Source organism: Colletotrichum navitas (assembly GCF_030913465.1).
Source record: "Colletotrichum navitas strain CBS 125086 chromosome Unknown LY79scaffold_23, whole genome shotgun sequence".
NCBI lineage: Eukaryota > Fungi > Ascomycota > Sordariomycetes > Glomerellales > Glomerellaceae > Colletotrichum > Colletotrichum navitas.
Genome location: NW_026850569.1, coordinates 1 through 16,414, shown reverse-complemented (window position 1 = coordinate 16,414; position 16,414 = coordinate 1). Strand labels below are relative to the sequence as shown.

The window sequence follows — 16,414 nt, the reverse complement described above, 5'->3', positions numbered from 1 at the left end:
TTATTATTCTGCTCTAAAAGTGGGCTCGCAGGCTGTCGGAAAAGCGCTCATATCCTAAAAGACGGAAAGATAGAGAAACGAGGTGCAAACTTGTAGCTAGATGGTTGCCCAATGTGAGAAGTTAAGTAGATGAGTGCACTGAATCACATTTCTTTCTAGGCTATAGAGAAACAAGATAGAAATTGGAAGGACACATAGCCTTCAATTGTCTCTAGCTAAACCCTGTATACGCTTGGGGATACTCGCTGTCTCCATTAGTCTATCACGCGTGCGGCCCAGGACATCTAAGGGTACCTACCTTATAACCTCAAACTTGCATGGACGAAAAAAAAAACCTGTCGCGATGCCTTCACGACATCGCGCAGCCTTGTGGGCATCCGACTGGAGCCAGAACATCTATGAATCCAGTACCCACCGCCCAGATCCCCTGTAGAGACACGTATATCTGCAAGTCAGACCAGGCAGTCCAGAGTGTAGACAGGCAAGCCGTTTTCCTATGACTTTCTGTGATCGAGTAAGTGCATCGTGACAAAACCTCAGCTATAAAAGTCAATGAATCACGGAGTATCCGTATTCCATTCTTTTTGACCCGTTGACGTGAGTTTTTAGCGAAGAATTGGATTTCACCATCAGTGCCACGTGCAAATCTGCGAGTCAGCTTTGAATAAAAACTCCAATTGACCTTTCATGCAATCCTTGTAGGTAGAGTGAAGCCAGATTTCAGATGATAGCTGCGAATAATAGGGCGGTGAAGCCGTATATGCATGACTACGGGTGAGTAGTATTAATATGTGAGATTGATCTATTCGCCTCTTCCCAGGAAACGGATAGGATGGTAATGTTAACTTGAACTAGCATCACCATTCGTGTCAGAGGCTGGTGTGGTACAGAGTAGAAGAGTCAACGGTGTGGCAGTTGGGGGTCACTGGTGACTGTTATTCTAATCTGTCCTTTTTGTTTAAGGCAAAGCACCCACTTTTCAACTACCCCTGCATTTCAACCACCCAAAAATAAAGCCATCATAACCACCACCACTTTATTTAATTAACTATCTATAACCTCTTAATGCTATAATAATACAGCTTTTGGCCTCACTAGGTATATCTAATGCGCTAGATTTATCTAGTGTACTTTTAACATCGCTAGCCTTAATCTAGGCTTACTGCACCTCTTTAATTATTATAAACTTTATGTTTAGATCTAGGGCAACAGCCTTCCTTTTCCTTAGGTTACTATTAGCAACTTAGGCCTAGAGGAGCTATATCTAGTGCTTAGTAGTAGCTAACTTTAAGGCCTACTCTTAGAAGCCTTTTTTTACCTTTCTAAAGAGCTAGCGTTATATAGTAATAGTTTAATCTAGCTAGCTAAATAGTTATAGCTAGGCATCTAGCTTCCTCCTCTTTCTAGGCGTTAACTACCTAACTACTAATAAAGTAGATAGCTAATCCTCTATATCCTAGGTACTCTTGCTATTATAGGCACTATTTATACCTTTATTAAGTAGTGTTAATAGGGCTAGCTTGTCTAGTAATAGATAAAAGCTTATTAGAGGCTTTATAAAAGTAATAGGCTATAACCTAGTGTATTTTTAGCTACTCTTAATATTACTAGTAGTTAATTTAGCCTAGTAAGCCTTCTAATAATATAATATAAAGTTCTTTTTACTAATAATAGTTAAATTATTTTACTATATAAGGTATCTAAGCTTTTTTTAATAAGCTACCTTAATAAGACTAAAGACTACTTAGTTAAGAGGCTAAAGGATATAAGAAGTATATAGTAGTAAAAATAAAAGATAAATATTATTTATATAGTATAACTATATAAAGTTTATTATTATATAGCTCTTATATTTATTTAAGATAAGTAGTCTAGCCTAATTAGGTTAAAAGGGCTTAGTCTATAGTAAAAAGACCTTTTTTAGCTATTTAATAGTAGTAGTATTAGTAGTTTATTTATTATCTATTACTATAAATTACTACCTATTATATAGGCCTAGATCTAGAGGAAACTACTACTATTAAATACTTTTACCCTTATATATAACTAAAGGATAAATAAGAATATCTTTAGTAAATATACACTTAATAATAAATACCTAGGCTTATAATCTAGGCTACTTTTTTTTTACTACCTTTATTATAGCTTTACCTAGTACTAGCCTATTATCCCTTTTACTCTTAAGGATACTAGTCTTATCTATATTATATTTATTAGCTAGTTTAATAGCAGTAATATAAAGTATAGTAAAATATTTAAACTAATCCCTAATAACCTTAGTAAATGCCCTATTAATACGCCTTAAATTAATAGATTAACTTCTTTAGACCTTAATAGATAGGTTCCTTTAAATAAAGCTATCTATCTACCTTTTGCCTAGAGGCTAAGTATCCCTTATAGCTTAAAGGATATAATAGGTAAAGTCCTTTAGTTATTAATAGGTTAGTAGTAGCCTAAGGTCTACCTAGGTAGTTACCTAAGTGGCTAGGCTAGCCTCCTGGCTTATAGAGAGCCTCTAGAGGTCTTTAAATACATCTTACTGTTGTTAGTGGCCTTTTCTATAGCTTAGAAGTGTTAATTATAGTATACCCTATTAGCTAGCAGTAGCCTAAGTAAATAGGCTATTTTTAATATCCTTAAGTGCTAGAATAACCTTATTTTTAGTATACTGCTTTATTATATAATAAAGAAGGGATCCTAAAAAAATAATATAGATTAATAAAGAATAGAAATTGTTGTAATAGTTAGAAAATTAGGTATAGTAGTTAATAGAGTAGCTAGGCAGCATTTTTAGGTGGTCGAAATGCAGGGGTGGTCGAAAAGTGGGTGCTTTGCCTTAACCCTGAAGCTATTCCCAGACCCCTTTTGTGCGCCGCCCGGTGTAAAGTTATCCCGCTCCGCTGCCGCCCAGACCCCCCACCCGGTGCCCCCCCGGCACCCCGTTCCGAGGCCGCCCCCCTTCGGCACCTGACAATTCGTCAGCGGTGACCGTTTCACTACAAGCGTAACTCACTTGGGTAAAGACAAAGAAGCCTCTCTTTGCAACTAGTTCCCAAGATGAAGTTCGGATCAATGAATTTGGTTTGCAGTGACACTTCTGATTCCTGTCTATCACGTTGTCCCCGACTATCATTTGCCGACATTTTGAAGCATTGGACTAAAACTCATCAGACTTATGCTACCTCAAAATACCAATTATAATAGGGGTTTTGTGTTATCCGTCACATGTATTACTAACGCACATGAAAAGTAATGCAAAAGTACACAAAAGCAAAGTAAAACAGCTTGAGCCATCAAATCATCTGAAGCTAGCGATGGGTGCTTGATGACATTGCGGACCAAGGACATCGGGTCCGAAACGTGCTGATCTTCACATTTTACAGACGACGACATAGGCTTAGTTTGGTCCGCCGTTCATGAGCATCCTCGTTTTGATTTCTTCTACATAACTAAAAAGTAACACGAAAACAACAATACAATGCACCTAAGTCCTTGAGTAGGTTCATGAAATATCAGCAAGTAATATTGCTCACAAGAAAGTTTCCTGTCTCCCAATACACTACAAGACCAGACTTATCATTCACATTTGGTATCTCAAGACTGAACCGCCCATGACCCAGGCTCTATCCAAATAGCTACTGAGACAGATTGGATGAGCTCCCCTTTAACTTAATTGGACGATCTACTGCAACTACAACTATCCTAACTGCTAAAAGGCCGATTTCAAACTACGCCACCGTCAGCAAACAGGATCGCCAGCGGCCGCCAAAGGTTAGATGCCATTATTTCCGAGGCTAATTCCCCCTGTCGCCAAAGGTTGAGTGCCGGTATGTCCGGGACATTCACTCTAGTCTCGCCTTCTTTAGGCCAGATAGATGTTTTCAATACTCAGCTGATGGAATCGGGCTATAAGATAGACACTACCATCAACAGTTACTTAAAAAATTATTTGCTACCGAAATTTATCCTGACATGAACAACACGACCCCATCAATGAACAAGATCCTGCTCAAGAATGGAGTGCTTCTCGTCCACGGAGATGACGGAAAAGTGACCCCTACACGGTCGGACTTGATGATCGAAGGAGACCAGATCACTCAGATCGACAACAATATCGAGGCCGACACCAATGAGGTCAAAGTTTTTGATTGCGAAGAGGAAATCGTGTCGCCTGGTTTCATCAGCACACGCCACCACGTCTGGCAGACCGCCCTCAAGGGTCGTCACGTTAACCACACCCTGCTGGAGTACTTTCCACGCGGCAATTTCAGCGGGCTTTTACTCCATTGAGGATGTCTTTTAGAGAGAGCTAGGTGGTGCACTTGAATCAATTGACGGTGGTATCACCACAGTCGTTGATCACTCCAGTCTGAATATTGGCCCCGAGTATCGATAGTGCATCCCGTTCTTTTAGGACCAGATGAAGTATTGACACTGCACAGCACCGACAATGCTAGAGGCTTTTACTACTTCTGGGATTCGAGCCGTGTACTGATATTGCGTTCCTAGAGTTATCTCCAGCTGGAGTCCGCTTACAGCGCACGATGACTACGCTTCCTCGAGCGGCCATGAATCCTGGAAGTCCCTTGCCGCAAAGGACCCATACGGAGATGGGAGGATTCAACTTGGCTTTGTCGTGGACAATGTTTATCAGTCGGCCGACGAGATGAAGAAGCTGTACTCGGAGCTGCGGGCTGCGAAGGCCAAGGTCATTACTTCTCACTCTGAAACAGGCCTGCCTTTCGGTGATGGGCCGTCTGTGGTACAACTTCTCAACAGCCACGGCCTTCTCGGCTCCGACATCTTAATTTCGCACGCGAACTTTCCCAAAGATGATAACGCGGAGCTGATCGCTGAGCATGATGTCTACATCTCCTCAACTCCCATCACCGAGCCCCAGTTGGGTTGGCCCCCGGTTGGCCTTCTTCCAGAGTTTGAGGCGCATTCCAATCTGGGCGTGGACTGCCACTCTTTTGGCAGCAGCTTCATGCCGAGCCAGATACGCCTCGGCCTACAATACGTCCGCACCGAACGCCAGGAGACCCTCCGCAGATAGGGGAAGTGGAGCCGTCAACTTGGCCCTTTAGCCGAACAGGCCTTTAACCTGGCAACCATCGGCGGCGCCAAGGCAATCGGCATGGCGGGCAAGGTCGGACAGATTGGCCCACCAGCATGGGTGTGCCAATGGGTTCGGGCGCATGGAGTAAAGGTGACCGTGGCAATGGCGGCTTGCTCGTCACGATTGATGAGCTTCATGTAAACGTCGCCCGTGAAGTTGGCCGCTGGCTTTGCGACCGGCGATGTCGGGACTGGAATGATCTTTGACTCTGGCATGTTGGCTGTCGGTGATATGGTCAAGTTGACATTGGTGAAGGAAGAGGTGGGGGGTATCACCAAGAAAGATTACTTACTGGTAGTTGGATACGAGAAATAGCGTGGGAGTTATAATCACGCCATATGCTCCGCTATGTAGGCGATGAGGGAGTGTGACCGAGGACTCTTATTGATTAGATATGATGAGGTGTCACCGTGTAAGCTTTACGATACAGATTAACCTGACGGAAGGTGATCCAAATGTCATTGGGGTTGAAAATTATGAGCGAAAGAAGCTTTTACCGCTTCCAACAACGTCGCTGGCGGCATCTCTCACTGTAAGCATTCTTTCGGGGACTAGGGAATAGTCCAACTGTCTTCCGGGTCAATCAGGATCGTATGTGTATCTGACCAAGTCAGTAGCATTGCCTCATGGAAGCACTAGACCTTTGTCTGCCTACTCACATCCTAATGAGTCTCCTCGTCTTCATAGAAGGACTCGAAGTGAATTCTCGTTCACCAATCACGTCAAAACTTACTATACTATAATCTCTGGGCTCATGTCCACTCCTCTTGGAGGAAATTGGAAACCTCACACTACCTGTATCATTCATGATTCTTTTACATGGAAAATAAACTGTCGCGATAGCTTCATACAGCACCTATCAGGTAGATTATGATGTGCCATATCACGTGGCGTTTCACTCATGACTTGCATCATTTGCCCACGTATAGAATCATTTCTTTGCACATCTAACTTCATAGGAATTAGCCTTTCATGATCTTATTCTTATATGCTCTCTTATGTCCTCTCACTGGTTACACAAAGCCATTATCCCAGCCCATTATCGTCAAAGTTATGATTACTCTCGATGCGTAGCTGTCTTTTCCTGATGTCCCCCCTCCTCGTCACTAGGCACCGAGTATCCAGTTCCGGCGCCGCGCGTGTGTAGTACATTTTCAATCGTGTCATCTCCAGCAATCTCGCGAATATCCGAATCTTCGGTTGCGTCAAAGCTGCGGCGCAGATGCTCGGGACCAATAAATGTGAGGAGGACGACGTATGCAAAGACGCACCCCATAAAAATGCAGATTACCTTGCCGTAGTTGTAGCGCTTCACAACCCCCTCGGGCGCCAGCGGGAACCTCTCACCGAGACGCGCTTCGATGGTCGAGCTGGCGGAGGAGACCAAGTTACCGAGCTGGTATGACGTACCGACGACGAATGTGCGGAAAGCGCCGGGGCTAAGCTCCATCAGATGAATCGGGATGACACCCCACGCGCCCTGCACACAGAACTGCTCAAAGAAGGCGGCGGCCATGACAGCCTCAGTCGTGACGAAGGTGTAGGGGTAGAGCAGCGCGCCGCCGATGACGCAGCAAATCAGGATGCTGAACCGACGGCCGAAGATCTGACTGCAGTAGCCGACGGTGGTGCCACCCAGCATGGCGCCGAGGTTGGCAACCACTTGGGTGATGGTGACTTGGTCCGCGTTGAAACCAAACTGGCTCGACAGCATGGTGGGGTAGAGGTCCTGGCTGCCGTGCGACATGAAGTTGAAGCCAGCCATGAGAAGGACGAGGTACACCAACAGCAGCCAATGCTTGCGAATGGCGACCTTGCCCTCCTTCAGGAAGGTCGAGGTTACGCTTCCGCCGGCGGCCGCTTCTTGTTGACTGGCCGCCTCACGTATGCGCTTGTGCTCGATGAAGGTGTCGGTCTCGGGTAGCATCAGACGGAAGATGATAAACAGTACTGGTGGGCAGGCCCCGAACCAGAAGAGGGGACGCCAGCCATGCGGGGTAGTGTTGACCAACCCCCGGGTAAAGGCGGCTGCCAAGAGGTATCCGAAGGCGTACTGATTGGCAGGCGCTTAGCTCTTCTGACAAACCAACTTGCGCACCAAGAGGGGGCATAGTGAGGATGGGGGGAGGGGTCCGGGTGTGCGCCGGCCCTATCTCAGGAGGACTTACACCTTGCTGCAGGACACCGGACATCATCCCGCGAGTCTCGCTCGGGAGATCCTCGAGAGCCGTGGCTGCTGCGTTGCCGTATAGACCGCCCATGGCGATACCAAAGAGAGCGCGGCACGCGAGGAACTGGTCATAAGTCTGGCAGAAGCCGGTGCCCTGAAAGGATTCACCACCTGTTAGCCTTCCATCGCGACAAGAAACGATAGGGGAATGAATAAGGAGTGTGTGTTGATGTCACCACCAGTCGCTGACGCTAGTAGTAGCGCCGAATAGATTGCCGACTTGAATAGACTAGGTACCACCGTATGGAGAGAGGGGGAATGTGGGGAGCTACAGGGATTCTCTGTGCGTGCAGCCAAGACGGGAGAGGGTGGGAAGGCGAAAGCTTGTCTGATGTGACCATGCTCGGCACAGACATGCCGGTGGGAGCCCATCGAAGGTAGAAGGGGAGGGAAGAAAAGCATGAGTTGTTCCTTACCAGCTCGAGGATGATGAATAGGATATTATTTATCACGAACGGCCATTTTCGGCCATATTTATCAGCAGCGATGCCGAAGATGATCGAGCCGACGGATCGGAACATTAGGACCAGCGTGATGCCCCAAGTAATGTCGGTCTTGGACTTGTCAAAGGTCTTGGAGAGGTCGGTGATGGTGAGCGAGACGGTAAAAAAGTCGAAGGCGTCCCATGTCTACAACAAGATCTCGTCAGTGACCCGATGCGCTCAATGTCGGTGAGGCAGGCCGGGGATTAGATGTTCCACATACCCAGGCGGCAAACGCAACAAAGAAAAAGGCCCATTGACGCCTGTTGATCATCACAACGAGCTTAAACGGGTTCGGTGCGCTTAACATGGGTGGCTTCAAGGTCGTGAGGCGTGTCGTAAGGTAGCGACCGACAGACATGCCGTGCCACGGCTCTTGGCCTGCATGGTGTTCGACAGATGGACTGCGCTCGGGGTCAACCTGTGTCTTTTCGTGCGAACCCTTCATGGTGGCCAATTGCAAGGGTGTACTCCGTAGATATGGGAAAATTAAGGTACAGGTAAAACAGCCAGAGGTGGCCAGTATTTGGCAAGGAGGCAGTCTTATATCAGTACGTTGCAAGCCCTGTGGATGCTGTGTCCCCGCGTGAGAACTTGTTGATCATGAGCGGGGTCTTTCTCGAGTCAGAATAACGCTACCTAGGTCCGACAAAGGACGGGGGCATCCCGGAAGGCACCGGTAACCATACTAGGCAAGGTCGGGACTTCGCCAAACCCATGCATATAAATGGCGGACTCGTGAGCACATTGGATAGGGCATACGCAGCTAAACAGTCAGCTGCTGGGACGTACTCAGCCGGCGTGGATACCACCTCCTACCCCTTCGGCCTTTCTCATGTTGACGAAGAGCCTTCGGAAGATCCGTCGAAAGTCTGTCGAAGCTTTAGAACGCGCTGAAGTGTCACCGCCTGTTTTTATGTCGGTGTTCTGCACGATGGGTTGTCCCGTACGTCATCATCAGACATCGAGCCCAAAATTGAGACGAACTCCGGATGACATTACTAACAGCTTCTGCAATAGAGACAACGTGGAAACGCCCACGGCGGGCCGTAAGCGCCATCGCAGTTACTGATGACTTAGTTAGTTTCTTTTTCATTTTTCTTTGAATCTACCACAAACGGTCTAGCCCAGTTCACCCGGTACATGGACAATACGATGCATGTAACTCTATACGAGGACTTAGTATTTGTCTTTCTTCAATGGCAGCATTGGTGTCTGATCCGTGCACAAGATTGGATCGTGGACTTTGTTGAATTATGGGAGACCATCAGGAAGGAGTAGGCACTTCTTACTCGAAGCGACCCGTGATGGCCTGCGCCATCGTTGCTCAGATGTGTTTGGTGGCCAGGAATGACGGGTTTACCCATCGGCGGGTGGCTGCAGAAATCTTATCTGCATGGATATGTCGGCCGATATTGCCAAGAAAGCTCCGTACAGCAAAGGACTCAACTAAAACACGTTCTTAATGCATAGGCAGCTGTAGCATATGCTGACTGAACTGACAGCTACGTAGTATTTTTTGCCTACTATCCAGCACAATACTTATATCGTATCTGGCCCCGCAAGATGTTTACCACTGGCCAATCCGTTGGTATGCTACTGCTATGCAGCTCGGCTATGCTACAGGCAGCGTGACGCCAGTCTCCTGCTCTAGAAGCTTCAACAACTCGGCTTGCCTCTTCTCATCACTCGTGAACGGTACTGAGTCGTCTTCCTGTCCAGGAGGCTTGAAGTACTTCCCAGTGACATCGCCCGCGCCGGTTCCCTCCGCCAGCAGAACGTAACTTGCGACCCCGTCCTCTGCTTTGCCCGTCGCGCTCTGTCCGCCCATCTTCGTCGGTACCCAGCCGGGATCGACCGAGTTACTCCTCACATCCGGCCAGAGACGAGCAATTGCGTTTGCAAAGGTGGTGATATGCAATTTCGAGTCGCGGTAAGCCTGGTCGTCGTTCCACCCTTGTTCTCCGCGCCCGCGCCAGGTCGGGTCGGTGAAGCTGGAGTCGCCGCTCTTGTGCAGACCGGAAGAGATGTAGATGAGTCTCTTCGGCCTGTTGATCAAGGCGGTCAAAAGATACGGCGCAAATACGTTGACCGCGTACAAGGTAGGCAGGCCCAAGTCCGTTTTGCGGTAGGGACCGCGGTAGAAACCGGCATTGTGAATGATGACATCAAACGTTCCCAGCTTGTTGGCGTCTGCGGCCAGTTTCTTCACCTCGTCGATTTTGGAGAGGTCACCGATCAGGACGGCCTCGGCGTCCGGAACGGCCGACTTAGCCTCTTCGGCCCGCTGGGCGTTGCGAGCGTGGATGACGACCTGGTGGCCTTTTTTGAGGAGCGTGCGGGCTGCAACGGCACCCAGTCCGTCGGAAGATCCTGTGATGAAAATTCGTGCCATGTTGGTGATATTACTTTCGCTTTCCCCCTTGGTTATTCTTGTTTGCTGCCGAATCCCACACAAGAATGATGGCCGGTACAAATACTTATCGATGCCGGGGTTTGTCATGCCATTGATTAATAATGAAACCAAAAGAAATTCCGACGCTCCGCCAAGTCTCCGCAGCTCGCGCCGCGAGCTCACCCGCGAGGGGTTTCGAAGCGTCACTTGGTGGGGACTCCGATACCGCTCGGGTTTCCAACTTAGATGACGACACAATCGCTAGAATGATGTGGTGTTGCATCCACTCAGCTCGGTTCGTTATCGTACGCAAAATTGAACATCTGTGATGTTGATTGTGCAGTATCTTATGGTACGCCAATTCGTGCATCTAGATCGCGTTGGCCCGTGGCTTCTGGTTCCCCGGAAGCTTGGACTGGCTTGTATTCCGATGGTTTTCTAGAGCCTAAGTAGTCGTTGGTTTGCGGTCCAAGCTGTAAAACAGAAATTGGGGCGGGCTTTTTTTGTGGTTGGCCGTCTATTGGCTTTCACTCAAATACGAAGCTTGACACGAGCTTTTCTCAGTAAACGTATACGAACTCGTCATTGCAACTGCTCGTCATGTCTAAGAAAGCATTCTCTCCCAGATGAGCCCCTGATTCATCATTCTGTGCACTAGTGTAAGTATGCTCCATATTTACATCTTTGAATTTTCTCGCCTTTCAGTTCGCAACTCTCTTGAGCTCCTGCATCTTGTTGCAGAGAAGAGATTGACCACCTATAAAGCAGTAATAGCAAGCAGCGCGCGGGCGATGTTCATGACCTTGGTAAGGCCAGGCTTATACTCCGGAGCATCTTTCGTGCAGAAGAGCAGCGGGCCTACGATATTACCGGCAGACGATCCGGCATTGAACAATGACATGATGGCAGACTTCTTGGTGGTGCCGGCAATGTTGGATATTATCCAAGACACAACGAGGGGATTGCCGCCGAAGACGAAAGTAAGCATGTGGTATGCTGTCAACAGCAGAGATACGTAGTTCCGGCCTAGAACGTACAGCATGACGGCAACCGCCAGTAGAGGAGCGAGAATTACCGCTAGGGAAGCCGATTTGATACGGAATTGATGAGCCAAGTATGATGGTGGGAAGATTACCATGAGTTGAACAAAGCCGAAAGGGATGTTGAGCAACGCGGTCTTCTTGCTATTATCATACCCTAAGCCCGAGATGATGATGGGCTCGAAGTTGTTTGTCACAGCGGCAGTGACACCGACGCGGAAGGCCATTGCAATGAAAAGCTAGCTTTTGAGTTCGTAGAGAGCTTCAAATGCCTGGCCCCATTTGATTCCGCGGCTATATGTGCCCGTCTGGTTCGCTCGGAGGCGTTCAATGGCTTGTAGCTTCTCGTGATCGGCGAGGAACCGTGCCGTTGGGATACTGTTGTTCAGGAACATGTACAGCACGGGCGCGGTGAGAACGGTTGCCAGCCGGTCGAAGATGAAGAGAATCTGCCACGAGTGGATGACACCATTGATTTGGCCCAGCCCATATGACACAGAGCAGCAAACATTGTGACAAGACCGTGCTGCCTACCAGAACGCGACGCGCATTGGCTGCTCGGTGCGGCGATACCACTGAAAGGTGATGACAGAGAAGAGAGCGAGGCAGCCGGCTTCAAAAAAGCCACGTAGGAAACGGGTCGCCATCAAGCCAGCGTAGTTGTGGTAGACGGGCCTCAGCAATTCCCGGCCCAACACCAGACAGGGCACCAAGATGCGATGCGGCACCTTGAAGATGAGCCACGTGGGGAAGGACCACCATGAGAGCTGGGCAATGGCCAATTCAAAGCTGACTAGGGAGTATTAGTCACCCGTCAAGTTGCAGTCCTGCCGCAGCCCAAAGACGGCGCCATATCCAAGAACGGACTTATCAAGGATCTGGATGAAGTACACCCAGACGAGGATTGAGAGGACTCGCTCGTCAGTATTCCGAGAAATACGTTTTTGCTGCGGTAAGAATCGGCCCAGTCGAATTCTTGTCGAGGAGCTAGAACTTTGTCCAGTTGAGCGGACTAACGTCTTCTGCTGTGAAACTCAACCTGCTGGTCTCCGATCAGGCTTGTCGCGAGATCAGCACCTCTGAGATCGTTCTGGTACTTAAGATTCAGCTGCGCCGCATCTTCGATGCAGTGTTTATTTAACTTGGGGCGACAGATATCCGGCACGGGACACAAGATCGATGGCCACAAGTGCAGCTTTCTATTGTTCGCGCAAGAAAACTGAGAGTCGAAAGAAGAGAGATGGCGGACGTCTACTTTTTGGTCTCGGTGCTTCATATGGCGATCTCTGGTCGTATGTACTTATAGCTGAACCGTTGTATCGACTATCATCGTGCCCTATTCGACCGCATCGGTCTCGGGAAACAAGAAAGCTCGTACGAGGTTCTTGATTAGGAGCCACCCTCCGTTACGCAGCTGGCGATAGTTCTGTCTGATGCTTATCTATCAGCCTGCGCAGAACGGTATATCGGCAAAAGGCAAGGTTGCAATTCGGTTTCCCTGCACGCAGGGGAGTTGAAAGAAATCCGGTTGTGGTGAAACCTGGCTAAATTACTCGCCGGGCACAGAATGCTCCGAGTACGGGTGTCTGGGCGTGGGCGATTCAAGAAGTGGCAGTATCTAACCACTCTGAGCAAGTGAAGCAGTGTTGCAACCACACATTGAGCCGGCCTACAAACTCAATGCGAATGGACTACCCGGGGGTGCTAGTCAGCCTTCGCCAAAGCTAAACACCCCCTCCTCACGGAGGGGGCGAAAAAAGGGGGGTTGCAGTGAGAAAAGGGGGGTTGCACCTAGTCCCCGCCTTGTCCTACTTTTTGTTATATTCTCACTAAAAACAAGTAATTATTTGGACACGTTGTTGACAGATATTAACAGTAACTAAACTGCCTACCCTACTTTAACCCTTTAATATTGCCTTCTAATGTGATAAGAATATGACTGCTGATAAAAAGGCTGCCGAAGTGGTGTTTGCCGCCAAGCAGCAGGCTAGCCAATTTAATTAGCCCAGCAAGGAGCCGTCTGCTGTACCCTCTATCCGCCAACTTGCCTGGCAGTATAATATATCTGATACTTCTATTCACCGCACGCTCTGAAAGATGGGATAGATAGTTGAAGGGCAACAGGGATTATACCGCAAAATATCCCATATACGCCCCCATCAACACAAAAAAGGAGCAGCAACATATAGTGGATAATGATAAGAGTGATACCTGTATTACAGTGGTAATGTGAATTTGCAGTTATCGTAAGAAAAGGGAAAAGAAATGGTACCGCTGTAAAGTCCTTAATTAACTACTCTTGCTATTATACGACGTTGTGGCGGTTGTTGCTTTAAGAAATGAAAAGTTGACTATACTATATAACGCACGTAAAAGTGAGGGTATTCGTGATGTGGGTGCAACCCCCCTTTTCTCACTGCAACCCCCCTTTTTTCGCCCCCGGGTAAGAAACGGGAGTCTGCCAACCTACAAGGTTAGCTTCGCACGACAGAGGAGTTGCACGCAATTAAGAACCAATGTCAAAGAATTCTGCCGCCATTAATGAAACTATTCATTGCTCAGACTTCTTGAGCAGCTAGAGGTTAGTACTAGTTGAGATAGTATAAATTGTATTTAATGACAGTGTAGAATTCCTGATTCTTTACCCTTCTGGTATAGGTAACTAAGGATAATTCTAAGTTCTATTGGCCTCCTGGCTTTGAAATCGGTTTGCATGCTGCTACTAGTAGGATTTATATCTAGGATCTTGCTAATAAGCTTGTCAGTCAAGCCATACCCGATAGGAACGTTGCAACCTTTGGCGACGTCGATGACTTCTCTCATGAGGCGCTGTGCCATTGGCTTGGCTTCCGGCGATGAGCTCAGCCAGGAGTGTGTGTGTCGAGAAGCGTCAGTGTCGTCAGGGAGTTCCAAGCGGCCTTCCAGACCACCTTCTCCCAACGCTGAACCTGAACGTTGGGCACCACCTGGAAGACGGTCTTGCCCTCCGTCGGTAAAGAAGCAAACTCAGTCAGCCGTTGTTGCTCGACTCCTTGGTTGGGGTCGTTCTTGTATAAACCTATCTGCATATCCTCCGACTTTGTATGCTTGATAAACTCAGGCTAAGTCTGCGCCACTCCTGTCCAAGTCTAACCTGTCAGTACTCAAAGGTCCAGGTTCCCAGAGCCAAAGTCACTCACCACGCATGAGATGATTGTTGTATGGGGGAACGCTTGACGAAACGGCACTTCGTTGCCAACGCCTTTCTGAATAATGACAATTGTTGACTTGTCTTCATCTATCGCCGGGGCGATCTGCGCCGGAACGGCATTCTGCGGGATGGCCTTGTGGGCGCAGACAATGTACTCAGATTTGGCTTCTACCTCCGCTGCATTTCTCAGGACTCTAGAATATCAGCAACGCAAATTTCAAATTATAGGCTCGCGAAATGTAAATATGGGACTTTGTCACGCAGGATATTGCCAACCAACACCGCTTTCCAGAACAACGTCGCTTATTAATCCAACCCTCGCTCCTAAATATAGATACTCGCGGCAGAATCCACCAAGCAAGGCAATATTTAAGGAACATAGATTATAGTACTATAGATAAAAGAAATAAGCTACTTTTAACTATATAAATTACTCTCTTAAATATACTACTTAATAATAGTTATAAGCTTAACTTTAACTTAATTTATAAGTAATAATAACCTTTACTATTATAAAGTAGTATATACTTAAAATACTTTTTTTAAAAACTAATACTTTTTTTTAATTTTATTTTATACCTATAATACCTTTAAAAGTAATAGTAAGTCTATTAACTAACACTTACTTTTATAGCTTTTTAACTATATATAAAGATTAGTTCTTATAGTATATAAAGCTTTACTTCTTAATTACTTAATATAAAGTCTAGTAATTTATTAATCTAGATAGTAAAAAGAAGCTCCTTAAGCACTTAAGAGCACCTATACTAGCTAAATATATTATAAAGTAAAACACTAAACACTAAAAGTAATATAAAGCTAACCTTATAAACTAAAATAACCTCTTAGTTAGCTAGTAAATAAAGTAGTAAAGCTAAAAGCTTATTTAGCTAGTAGTACTAACTATTAATAATAAAGTAATAAAGTAAAAATAAATTATTACTATAAGTAATTTATTTTTTACTAAGCTAAAGATATATAAATAGTAAAAAATAAATAACTTATTATTAAGCTAAGTTAATACTATAGTTATAAAGAAGATTATAAAAAGTATATAGCTATAATTACTAAATAATAATATTAACTTTACTTTTTATATAATTATTTTAAAGATTAAATAATAATATATTTTTTCTTATAATATAGTAAGTAATATAGCCTATAATAATTATAATAAGACTTTTATATATACTTTCTTAATAAATAACTTATTTACTTAGCTTAAAGAATAGTATATTACCTTAATAAAGGCTAAAGTATATAGTATTCCTAAGATCTAAGGCACTTTCCTAATTAAGACCTTCTTATATACTATTAAGTAGTAAATTACTTTCTCTTAGGTAAGTAGTAAGCTAAATAACTTTATAAAGACTAAATAATACAAAGGATAATAAATAACCTTAAGAGAATATAGTAAATTACTAAGTAATTTACTATAAATAATATTTATAAAATCCTATAAAGTAATAAAGGTATATATAACCTTTATAAAAAAAGGTAAACTATAAAATAAAAAGTAGTACTTTAAATACTTTTATAAGAGGTCTAACTACCTATAGAAACCTATTAACTATAAGTATATTAAGTATATACTCTTTAGTAAGTTAAGGATTATTTAGGCTAACCTAAGTAAGTAAGTAGTAAAGGCTATTATTATAAAGCTTTTAAAGCTAAAGTAGTTAAACCTTAAAGGTAAAGTATAAAAGAAGTAAAAAAAGAGAGATTTAACCTTCTTTTATTTATAAGGTACCTTTATTATAATTATTATTAACCTTTGCTTATTTAATAAGACCTTAGCTATACTTCCTTTAACTTTTAGTATATTTTTAACTTTACTTATTAGCCTATATACTTTTAGTAAAAGTACTATTCTTAATAACTATAAAAGTCTTTATATTATAAATAATAAGTTACTCCTTAAGCCTAGCTTTTATAAAATAAATATAGATAATTATTAT

At 45.1% G+C, this 16,414-nt stretch overlaps 7 protein-coding genes across 7 annotated transcripts; 2 read left to right on the top strand and 5 right to left on the bottom strand.

Annotated features, from left to right (window-relative positions):
* Positions 1–3,993: 3,993 nt before the first annotated feature.
* On the top strand, positions 3,994–5,056 carry LY79DRAFT_589513 (uncharacterized protein; the record flags this gene model as incomplete). The annotated part of the gene is made up of 4 exons (XM_060561042.1): positions 3,994–4,247; positions 4,306–4,367; positions 4,443–4,488; positions 4,510–5,056. 4 exons carry the CDS (start codon positions 3,994–3,996, stop codon positions 5,054–5,056), a joined length of 909 nt encoding a protein of 302 aa, XP_060415013.1.
* Positions 5,057–5,145: 89 nt separating this feature from the next.
* Positions 5,146–5,334, bottom strand: LY79DRAFT_484466 (uncharacterized protein; the record flags this gene model as incomplete). The annotated part of the gene is made up of 1 exon (XM_060553287.1): positions 5,146–5,334. A coding segment is annotated over one exon (189 nt), but the record flags the coding sequence as incomplete, so codon positions are not given.
* A 703-nt stretch (positions 5,335–6,037) lies between these two features.
* LY79DRAFT_550804 (H+ symporter family protein) lies at positions 6,038–8,383 on the bottom strand. The gene is made up of 4 exons (XM_060557588.1): positions 8,055–8,383; positions 7,766–7,978; positions 7,288–7,443; positions 6,038–7,172 (listed from the first exon to the last, which is right to left on the bottom strand). Exons 1-4 carry the CDS (start codon positions 8,277–8,279, stop codon positions 6,177–6,179), a joined length of 1,590 nt encoding a protein of 529 aa, XP_060415011.1. The 5' UTR covers positions 8,280–8,383; the 3' UTR covers positions 6,038–6,176.
* Positions 8,384–9,277: 894 nt separating this feature from the next.
* LY79DRAFT_550800 (short chain dehydrogenase) lies at positions 9,278–10,348 on the bottom strand. The gene has a single exon (XM_060557587.1). The coding sequence runs from the start codon at positions 10,332–10,334 to the stop codon at positions 9,447–9,449; it is 888 nt and encodes a 295-aa protein (XP_060415010.1). The 5' UTR covers positions 10,335–10,348; the 3' UTR covers positions 9,278–9,446.
* A 635-nt stretch (positions 10,349–10,983) lies between these two features.
* Positions 10,984–11,493, bottom strand: LY79DRAFT_668980 (uncharacterized protein; the record flags this gene model as incomplete). Its single annotated transcript, XM_060563587.1, has 1 exon — positions 10,984–11,493. The coding sequence occupies one exon, from the start codon at positions 11,491–11,493 to the stop codon at positions 10,984–10,986; it is 510 nt and encodes a 169-aa protein (XP_060415009.1).
* A 12-nt stretch (positions 11,494–11,505) lies between these two features.
* Positions 11,506–12,542, bottom strand: LY79DRAFT_589510 (uncharacterized protein; the record flags this gene model as incomplete). The annotated part of the gene is given in 5 exon segments (XM_060561041.1): positions 11,506–11,796; positions 11,812–12,059; positions 12,078–12,213; positions 12,306–12,407; positions 12,522–12,542. 5 exon segments carry the CDS (start codon positions 12,540–12,542, stop codon positions 11,506–11,508), a joined length of 798 nt encoding a protein of 265 aa, XP_060415008.1.
* Positions 12,543–13,890: 1,348 nt separating this feature from the next.
* LY79DRAFT_550796 (uncharacterized protein) lies at positions 13,891–14,693 on the top strand. Its single transcript, XM_060557586.1, has 2 exons — positions 13,891–14,394; positions 14,446–14,693. Exon 1 carries the CDS (start codon positions 13,980–13,982, stop codon positions 14,355–14,357), a length of 378 nt encoding a protein of 125 aa, XP_060415007.1. The 5' UTR covers positions 13,891–13,979; the 3' UTR covers positions 14,358–14,394; positions 14,446–14,693.
* Positions 14,694–16,414: the final 1,721 nt, after the last annotated feature.

Coding starts and splice junctions, on each gene's coding strand:
- LY79DRAFT_550804 (XM_060557588.1), bottom strand. CDS start 8,279: ATGAAGGGTTCGCACGAAAAGACACAGGTTGACCCCGAGCGCAGTCCA. Junction 7,444..7,765: donor TATTCATCATCCTCGAGCTG/GTAAGGAACAAC, acceptor GAATCCTTTCAG/GGCACCGGCTTCTGCCAGAC. Junction 7,173..7,287: donor CCGGTGTCCTGCAGCAAGGT/GTAAGTCCTCCT, acceptor CCTGCCAATCAG/TACGCCTTCGGATACCTCTT.
- LY79DRAFT_550800 (XM_060557587.1), bottom strand. CDS start 10,334: ATGACAAACCCCGGCATCGATAAGTATTTGTACCGGCCATCATTCTTG.
- LY79DRAFT_550796 (XM_060557586.1), top strand. CDS start 13,980: ATGCTGCTACTAGTAGGATTTATATCTAGGATCTTGCTAATAAGCTTG.